Source organism: Mercurialis annua, linkage group LG6, assembly GCF_937616625.2.
Source record: "Mercurialis annua linkage group LG6, ddMerAnnu1.2, whole genome shotgun sequence".
NCBI lineage: Eukaryota > Viridiplantae > Streptophyta > Magnoliopsida > Malpighiales > Euphorbiaceae > Mercurialis > Mercurialis annua.
Genome location: NC_065575.1, coordinates 40,589,551 through 40,600,002, shown reverse-complemented (window position 1 = coordinate 40,600,002; position 10,452 = coordinate 40,589,551). Strand labels below are relative to the sequence as shown.

At 32.7% G+C, this 10,452-nt stretch overlaps 1 protein-coding gene across 2 annotated transcripts; it reads right to left on the bottom strand.

Annotated features, from left to right (window-relative positions):
* Positions 1–53: 53 nt before the first annotated feature.
* LOC126688118 (uncharacterized) lies at positions 54–5,651 on the bottom strand. Of its 2 annotated transcripts, XM_050382709.2 has the most exons (5): positions 5,513–5,651; positions 5,304–5,356; positions 3,370–4,158; positions 2,665–2,718; positions 54–2,119 (listed from the first exon to the last, which is right to left on the bottom strand). In XM_050382709.2, exons 3-5 carry the CDS (start codon positions 4,129–4,131, stop codon positions 386–388), a joined length of 2,550 nt encoding a protein of 849 aa, XP_050238666.1. In that variant the 5' UTR covers positions 4,132–4,158; positions 5,304–5,356; positions 5,513–5,651; the 3' UTR covers positions 54–385. The 2 variants fall into 2 exon arrangements, with proteins under 2 accessions (XP_050238666.1, XP_050238667.1); XM_050382710.2 differs by lacking the exon at positions 2,665–2,718.
* Between the last annotated feature and the right edge of the window lie 4,801 nt (positions 5,652–10,452).

Sequence of the window (10,452 nt, the reverse complement as noted above, 5' to 3'; positions counted from 1 at the left end):
GATGACTGGGCAACCCGAAAAGCTTGATTCAATCACTTGCAGTCTTCAAAAAATTGCAAGCAAAATAAAAAGTTCAATATTTTCAATATCTTCCGACAAAATAAAGACCTGAATCTATGTATAAAAATTGCAAAAACAAAACCTAAACAAGTAACTAGATGAACCTAAGCATTATTAGGTTAAATTTAAATTGTAAGAATTAAAATAGTTGGAATTATATGGATGTTTTAGCTGTATATACGATCAGGATGAAACCACAAATTTTATATTTCTCCACCAAGCTTGTTGATGTGAGCCTCTCATTGACATCAATTCAGCTGCTTCTGTCCCCAACTGGTTGCTCTTTTTATGGGAAGTATTTGAAACTTTTAGATCTCAGTAAACCCTAGAACTCGCCGACAATGCCGTTGTTATTATCATGGAAACCATTTGATGACACAGTTATAGACTCTGCGGCATCATTTGGAGCAATGTCCATGGAGGTAGCTTTGGGGGTAGTCCGTCTACGAGCTCGTGGAGACGGCCTAGATATGGAGTAATTTTCCGAAAAATCGACACCTTTTCTCTTCTTTGGTAAGGTCAAAAATCCCATTTCTAAGGCTTCCAATGCCTTTGTGGTCAATGGACGATTCCTCGTACTTTGCCTTCGGTTGTTCATGACAGGCTGTTGCTCGGTACAAACCTCAGCATCAGGAAACTTACATGACTCGTGTTGCTCGTCTGATCTAGATAGAAATGACGAATTGTTTACACTTGAATACTCATTGTTTTGCTCCATGCCCGTCGTTGTCATGCTATGTTCATCGACTGCAAAATCTGGTGAATCTGAAGGCATGTTCAAGTCGAACAATTTAGGGAACTGGGGCTCGTTAACAGCTCCTTCATAGCTTCCAGCTGGACTATCTTTTACCAACGAACTAGCAGATGACAAATGCTGATTCTGGCAGACTTGAAAAACCATCCCCCCGCATGCATCGGACGAGTTAGACATGTAGTGGGACTCATATTGGGTCAACTTCCTGTCAGCAGACTCGAGTTTAATGCTACAGCTTGATTCTCCACGGTCACAAGCAATCTTACCCAGTGGCTTAGCTATAGGAACCATATACTTAGAGCAACTAGATTTTGGCTTCCGGATTACTCGATGCTTCGCGACCTTCTTTATGTCCTTGTTGATTTCATGACTTCCCTCCGCTGAAAATGGATCAGAGAGGTTATGCACGGCAGTGCTTAAAGGTCTATTTTCCAGGTCTAATGAGTCCGCACAATCTCTCCTTTCAGTCACATCCTCTTTTCGATTTGAGGTGTTAGTTTCTGCTATATTTTCTTGTGAATCATCAGATGAATCTTCATCAGTTTCACTAGAAAGGCTAGAGAATGTAGATAAACTGGCAGTTTCAGCAGGTAAACTTCTAAGCTCCCTCACCTTTGGTCTTTCTGCTCCATAAGCTAAACTGGTATCCACAACGGTAAATTTTGGTAGTTTTCGATTATAATCTAAATTACGAGGCTGGAGGTAACAATGGTGCTGCTTTTTTAACAGGCCGTCTTGGTCCGCTTTTAGAAGTGGATCCTCTCCACCTTCTTCCTTATGTTGGGTGCTTATGAGAGTTTCAACATCAAGCTTGAGTAGTCCTGGTTCTGACGCAACTTTACTCAAGACATCACTAACAGAATCAAAATAGTGGTTACCTTTGACAAGTCTTCTCCGTGAAAATTTTTTAACACCGGGAATGAGAAACACCAAAGAATTCTTGTAACAAGAAGTTCCATTATCCCTTGGTTGTTCGGAGTGCCATCCTCTTGCTAAAAGTCGGGGCCAAACAGCTTCCCAGAAGAGATCATTAGATCGAGCTTTGCTTAACCTAATATCCCCTGTTAGAAACTTGACGATGTCTGCAGAAGTAAGAGAGGACCATGCCTTGCCAACTGGTATTTCAGGGCGAGTCAAAATTGTATGATTCGCGGCCTTTACTGGTTCCATGGCAGTACCAGTGAGGTCATCCTTTCCTTTGCCAATGGACACAGCTTGTGTTAGCATATTGATGCCGACTGTATTTCTTAAAGCGAAAACATACTCTTCAAATGAAATTCTCCCCTCTGCAAATGTCCTAAACGCCTGCAGTACCATAGTCATTAGCAATAGAGCAAGATCAGCTGTTGGAATATAAACATAACAGCTACAGTACCAAGGTTCTTTATTGTTTCCGTTATATATTGAGATTCAGTGGATTGTAATTCTGGAAAAATAAGGGGGGAAAAAAGATTTCCAATTGATACTCATGGACGCTTTTATTAAGAAAAAAAAAAGGTGAGGAATGGTTGCTTAAAGAAAGGTTATTCAGAATACTACATGTCGTAAATGACAGATATAGTATACAATCTTTACCCAGAATTGATGATATAATCTTTCATTATGAACAATAAGAGCAACTGACGACAAAAAATCAAGCTTTACACCTGAATTCCTATGCATAATGAGGAGAACCTGGCCATACTACTCAGAGAAGTTAAAATGAATAATTGGCGATGCTTCTAGAAGCACCTAAGTCGAATAGCAGTTGAGAATACTTGTTGCACAAAGATGAATTTACAAGCACAAAACAAGTCTATATCTATTGACAACCACAGGATAGAACAATTGGTCATTTGGCAAGTCCTGACCTTGATTTTTCTTGTACCTTCCCAGTTCCTCATTGCCAACAAGCCTCGCTCTAACTAGTATAATTTAATGGTGACAGATAAGAGAAAACCAGCACATAAAACGGCAAGCAGATAGAGAATTCAGGACATGCAATGAACAAAAGTTGCCCCAATACCGACTCTATGCCCAAACCACAATAACTTACTGCAGTTTGAAGCTATATACATATACTTTTGTAGTTACAAGAACAAGAAAAGGCTGTTAGAATTTACAGTATAGTGGCATGGTACATACTACACCTGCTATGATTTAACTACTGGTACTGTTTAATAGCACTTACTTCAGTTAAGTAGGATTGTCAGAAATATGAAAAGTCAACTTACGAATAGTCAATAACTCTAAAGCAGAAACACTTATGTTTTTGGTGCCATATGCATATTGATTTGACATTGAAAAGCTTGACAAAGAAGATCAATTTGCTCTGTGATTCTGTGAATAAGGAATAATTCATCATGTCTCTAATAAGAATGAAAATAATATTTCTAAGAGGTAGTGGATTTTCCTAACATCACATGATATTTTGATACAAATGTGTCAATGAACAAACTAATAGTGATGCAAAGATTAGTAAGATCGATGCTAATAAGTTGACATTAGCCTACTTTCTTAAATTTTGAAATAGAGATCAGAGGCATGTGCTTATAATGCGAGCATCAAGAAAGTACCTCAAGCAATAAACTCTGACATTCTGGTGAAACTTGAGAAGATAATCGTGACATTAGTTCTTGTTGCCTCCACCCCGTAAATATTTTTTGTCCATGGATGCTTCGTCTACTTCTTTGTTCCAGGCAATCTGACCATCTGCAATATTCAGCAGACCTGTAAAACATTCCATAGTAGAAAGACAATATATCCCCCATATTTTTAGTCTCAACAAACTTCTTCACAGCAATAAGATTCTTTCCAAAGATGTATAGGCCAAGTAGAAAACTATCACGTTCAGCATTTGTCCATGATCCCCCCAAAGAATCAGGAAGAGCACGTAAACTTCTTTTTACAATATTCATTTTACTTTCAGATTGCTGGGGCAAGACTATATCAGAATCCATCTTATAACTTCCATTTTCCAGTATGTTTGAGTGAACTCCTCCATTAAGTTCTAAATGTTCATTGTTATAAGTAATCTGACTCTCTTCACTGTCCTGAATTTCTACAATCCCATTAATGTTCTCAACTCCAGTTTCTGACCATGTGATTGGAACAGGTAATCCAAGCGGAGAAAGCTCATGAATATTATCCGTGAATTCTGTGAGTTTCGGTGTAGTTATAAGCTGTAAACGATCATGAAGTGAAATCAAATGAGGAATTTCTGCCTGGAACTCATGTCCAATTCGAGGAAGCACCTCGGGATCTCTAAAAGTATCTTCCATTTCAGATGAACAAGGAGATAGTGACTCCTCAGCTTTTTCATCTTGAGTGTCTTCCATGTTGCTATCTAAACAGACACAATCAATCTGCTCATAAAGAACCAGAAATTGTACTCAGAAAATCAGAATGTACAAGATCTTATGTTGTGAGTATTATTACTCTCATCATTTCCACTATGCACAATCCCAGTTTTCTTGCCAAGTGGAGCAGGATGGCGGCCCACACTATGAAACAAGTTTGAGTATACAATTACAGGAAATAAAATTAAAGGCATTCTGAAGCTTAGATTTTAGCTTGATTGAACCAAAGATTTTAATTTTTCTACTATGACTGAATACATATACAAATATATAATGCGATATTTTGATATTCAGCCTATCAAAGTGAAAGGTAAGAAACCAATCAAAGTTCAAATAATACAAAATTTAGCTCTTTACTTCTTCCATCTGGGCATCTGCAGTTTTCTTAATCAGAACATACATTCACTTAAGTGTTGATACTCTTGCAGATTTAATTACCATAAAAAAAAAAAACTGCACATTGAGATTCTGCTTTATAAGAACTTTCCATGAATTATTAGTCGAATATCTTATCAGAAAAATGAAGCCCAGTACCGAAAAAAAATCAAGAAAATAAAAATAAAATAAAATTAATTAAAATCCACAATATCAATTTACTCTGCAGGGAACATAAAATTCCCCACAACTATTAACTAAACACCCAAATACTTGAATAGGATAAGGATACTTATCACAACATGCCAACAACGAATTTCTACATGAACCATTTCATGCCATTTTGATCTATAAAAACAATTATGAATTCCCAGATCACGAAAAAATTATTATCCACCAGAAAAAAATGAGCACAATTTTGTTCCACATTCAACACTCGGATCATATAGCAACATTCTTAAAATATAACCAAATATAACGAACTATCCATATATATGCACAATCATTAAAACAATAGCTAAGCTAATTCAAAGAAACCCAATTGTCAAAACAATTTTGCATAGCATAATCTCATCTACACGATCACCATTCAAGAAACAAACATTACCCACCATTATATTCGAGTGTTAAAGCGTTAACATGACAGTATAGCCAGTAAAAAATAAGATACATTTACTGGGCCATATGTATATAATAATAATACAATAAAAAAAATACGTTAAACATAAAAATTCAACAAGTAAAAACATATATAGATAGCGAGCGAGAGAGCTAACCGGCTCCCGAGAAGAAGAACTTGAACGTGAAAACCCACGGTGGCAGATAAAACCTGCAGTAAATGGGTCGTACTTACTTATATATTTAACCTTTGATTATTAACAAAAAAAATAAAAAAAAAACGAAAAAAACATGACAAAAAAACAAAGAACATGAATATATTTTGTGTAGGAAATGAAATAAAAAAAAACTTGAATCTTTAACTGACCTTAAAGCTTGAGTTTCATGGTTGAATTGGTGAAGACTTTAACAGAGTAAGCGAGCAGAGAAAATAAAGAAGAAGGAAATTTTATTTTCGATGTGTTTTTTTTTTGTTCTGAGAGAAAATCATAAAGAGAGAGAATATATATAAGGGATTTTATTTTATTATTATTAACACTTGTTGTTACGGTTTCATTTATAAGAGTGTGAGACCACGCGTTCGTATGGTGGGCTTAGATATATGAGATGAAATGACTAAACTGCCCATGGTTTTCTTCTTTTCTTGCTGCTTTGCTCTGACTTTTCTTGGTATTTCACAGCCTCTTTTGGTTTTTTTCTTGCTACGGAGTGATTACATAGAATCAAGCATTTATTATTATTATTAATAATTTATTATTTAAGGGTAAAATATTTGCCCCAAATCTAATACTAGTATAGTATGGAATAATAATTTATAATATTTAAATGATTATTTTCAAAAGTATATTGTATAGTTATTTAATTTTTTGTGTATTTTAATAAAAAAATTAATTGAATATAAAATTGGGAAAATTAAATAATTTTGTATAATTTATTATTTTAGTTTTATAAATATCCTTAATAATTTTTATGAAACAAGTCGCACATCATTACACATTACAATCAAAATATTTATCATAATTTCATATGTTGAAAAAAGTAATTCATAGAAACATTTTTGATAATTAACTACTTATTTAACATTCAAATAAGTAAGCTTTTTTTATATTTTTTTAAAAAATAAAATAAGTAAGTTTTTCTATATTTAAAAAAAAAACAACGGCATCGATCCAAATGGAAAGCGGCTTAATATCGCATAAATAAAATTTTGGATTCGAGTTTTGTGAATGTAAAAAATTCCGGCTGCCAACTTACTCACCATGTCAAGTGTATGATACGGGTCAGATCCGGATTAGTTAGGGCGAAAGTTTAAAAATTGAATGGACAACCAAGAAAAAATTATCTTTCAACAACATTGGAAAGAATATTTTTATGAAATGATAATATTTAATTATTATTTATCATTAGTGTGCGATGAGTTTATTTAACATTTTTCATGTGATTTGTTTGGTGAATAAAGATACATTTCACCTAGTCTATTGGTCTTGATTTAAAGTATAAACACTCAATACAAACGACTCTATAAAACCGATTAATTACAACTCAAATAGTATAACAATCCAAGATTATTCTGTTAAGATTGTAGATTTAATTTTTATGACAAAGATATTTTTCTCCACTAATTACAAAAACAACTATATAAACAATGGAGAGATTCTTAGGTAGACTAAGTCCACCACGTCATTCATGTACTAACCTATCATATAATTACATGTCATTAAAATAATAGTAATCTTGTAAATTCGTTTATTATTTATTTACACTTTTGAATAGTAATATTACAAGATTGCCATCATTTCAATGACGTGTCATTATGTGATAGGCTTAGTTCACGGATGACGTGGTAGACTGAGTCTATCTAAGAATTTCTCATAAACAATGATACAAATGAAATATTAGGCGATTTTAAATATCCAAAAAAAAAATTAGTAGAATCGTTTTAAATAGTTGAAATCTGAATCATTTTAAATGGTTTAAATCTTATTTCCCCTGTTCCATATAAAAGATAAATTTTCACATACAAATTAACAAAGAAATAATTACTATCGGTTTTTTATTTACTTTTATTAATAGCGGTTTTATAATTTACGAATAGTCGATAATTTTAGGGTGAGGGGAGAGAAAAAGGTAATTTCATCTAAAATGGCATAAAAATCATGAAATGTACTTTTTAAATGAAACATATATAAATAAAATGTCTTTTTTTTAAACAGGACAAAAGGGGTATTAATTATAAACAAATTACTATGCAACCCCTCCACATATGGCATAATACACACTTTTATCTCTCATGTTTGAAAATTAAAATACAGTCCTTTATTTTATTTCCGTCAACGATTTACTGTCCATTTTTTATATTAGTCAATGATGCACAAAATTGCAAGTATACAATATCATGATGAATTAATGAAGAGTAAGTAGAGTGTCGAACCCACGAGGAGTACATCTAATACCAAAACAGTTAGCTAACTATTATTTGAGCAATCAAATATGAGGTGTTTTTATATGTTAAATTAAACTAATAAAAACAGAAAATAATAAATAAATAAAAAACTAACAATAATAATAAACAACCTGAAATATTGCTTCATATGGATTATTGATGCCTTACAATTCTAATTCATATCAATCCTAGCTTTAATCATTCTTTACAATGGCGAATAAATCTAACCTCGTTAACCCCCTATTTCGTAGACATTAATCTATTGTTTATAACCCTATTACCCTGAATCGTCCTTACTGTCACGGCTTAGAGAACAATATAAAATAACCCGACAATTATAATCTGAGCATTAAAAATAAGTTATCCACACATGCCACGCAACGCAAACATAGTGGACGGACTCATATTTTATAATTACGTTCTTGTTATCTTTTTCAACCAACTTGTTTTAATGGCGTTTACTCACAAATAAATTTTCAATCATGTAATTGGTGATCAAGTAATTACAAGTATTAATCCCAATAACAAAAATTGCAAAAATAAAAAAAAGATAATTAGAATTTAAATCATATACCCATACTACTTACAACACTATAGATTAATTAAATTAGGTAGACATAGTAAAAGTAAATAAGTAAACAAATAAGAATTGCATAACTAAAAAAAAAAGGAGAGAGAGATCAAATTTGAGTTGACTTGAAAATAATCCACTTCAATAAAATTTTGATGTCCAAATTGTGTTTGGATGATTTTACAAGTTAAGATAAAGAACAACTAAACTAACAACTAAAAATAAACTAAACTAACAAATAAAGAATAGAATAATGTATTTACATTATGAACTGAATGAATTATCAGCCTTGGGCTGAGCTCTATTTATAGTGGTCTTGAAACTTGCGTTTTGTCTTAAGTCAGTCTCATTTTAGGATTAATTTTTTTTTTTTGAGTGTGTAGAGAAAACACTCCTAATTCAATTTGGACTTTGATCTTTGATGCTCTCAATCTTCTAGAAGTAGAAGATTCCATCTATTATGTTGTAAAACATGTCCGAGTCGAATTAGGATTGATCCCCGATGAATTTAGCGCATTTTGGGTGAAATTTTCGTAAATTTTCCATTCGCAGGTAGTCTTAGCGAGTTTCTACCTTTTGCCGCCCGTCAAAAATGGTAAACTCGACACAATGTGTTTCCAGAATGCATTCCTGCCGAGTTCTCCATTTTTAACGCCAAGTAGAATTTCTGCACAACTACCAATTTCGAAAAGCCATATCTCTTTGCATACACATCCAAATAACGTGGTTCTTAATTCAATGGAAATATTGAGATGTCTAATTTATTTCATATGAAGAATAGAAATTTATCATAGATCTCTAAGTATTCTGAAATATTCAATTAAGGCAGAAGGGTCAAATCTATAAATAAATTAATGCAACGTGCAATTTTGTCAATCTTCAAAACTTCATAACCTGAGTTAGACAACTCCGAATGATGTAAATCTTGATGTTTTGGAAAGTTTAGGATGTCTGCTACAATTTATAATAAGAACTCTTTCTCTTTGAGGTTTTGAAGAAGGAAAAAAACAACCAATTCGTGAATAAGAATCAATTTGATATAATTCTTCGTTTTTTTGCAATTTACTTTGATTCTTGCCTCATGGATTTCTTGCATAAACCACCTACAAAATAACACATTTCTAAGTATAATTTCCTAAAAAATAATGTATAATGCACACATTATACTTAGAAAAGGTATTATACAAATTAAGTGTATCAATCAATCGAGACAAATGACTAAATTAAAAAAAAAAAACGATGGAATCACCCATTTTTTCTGTCAAAAATTCCGTCTCTCATGTTTGAAATTAATTTACTTCTAAGTTTTTTGACTCAGTTGACTAGCACCAAAAATAAATGGAGAAACTAAACTGTTGACGGAAATAGGAGTGAGAGATCATATTGTTTGATTTTCAAATATACAAGACTAAAATGGGAATTATGATATATATAAAGGGTTTCAGATTAATTTGATGATTAATTAACCTCCTCCAACTATAATTAATTTATACATAATCTCATATAATTAGATTAAATATAATAAATGTACTCATTTAATAGGAAAATAAATGTATTTATTATTAACTTCCTTTAAGTATTCTATAGTCAAACCAACAAGTTGTAATCCAAATAATATAAACGTTGAATAACAAATTATTAAAATTGTTATCCAAATAATATAAACGTTGAATAACAAATTATTAAAATTGTTGGTTTAGTTTTTTCTGTAAACATTCGCCTTCCCTAATTATAAGAAAAAAATATTCAATAATTAATATCATAATGCAAATCTATAATAAAGATAATTGCGAGTAAAACTCTTTTTACAGTAGATAGTAGATTGTAACTACTTGTTCTTTATATATATTTAATAGGCTTAATCACCGAGCTTTTAATCTCGCCATGCTCGCCAAACAAGCTTGGAAGTTGATCCAGTCTCCAGACTCCCTTTGTGCGAAAGTTCTTAAAGCTAAGTATTACCCGAATATTGAGTTTATTAAGGCAGGCCCAAGGCGGCGGTCAAGCTATATCTGGCAAAGCATCATGGAAGGTAAACGAGTTCTTGAGTCTGGACTGGCCTGGAGGATCGGCAATGGGGAGAAGGTGAAGGTAGTAGAGGATAACTGGATTACGTCGACTACATATATGAAGCCAGTGGGTTGCTCAAATCTGCCTGCAGGATGTACTGTAAGTCATTTCATTACCAATGGCGTGTGGGATGAAGAAAAGTTGGCTCATTGTTTTTTGCCCTCGGATATCCTCAATATTATCAAGCTTCCACTTAGTAGAAGGCTACCTCCTGATAAACGTT

What these genes read in the sequence shown, in the direction of transcription:
- LOC126688118 (XM_050382709.2), bottom strand. Translation starts at nt 4,131, where the DNA reads ATGGAAGACACTCAAGATGAAAAAGCTGAGGAGTCACTATCTCCTTGT. An exon ending in GTCAGAGTTTATTGCTTGAG is followed by an intron (nt 2,719 to 3,369) that starts GTACTTTCTTGA and finishes AAATTATACTAG; the next exon opens with TTAGAGCGAGGCTTGTTGGC. An exon ending in AAGGTACAAGAAAAATCAAG is followed by an intron (nt 2,120 to 2,664) that starts GTCAGGACTTGC and finishes ATGGTACTGCAG; the next exon opens with GCGTTTAGGACATTTGCAGA.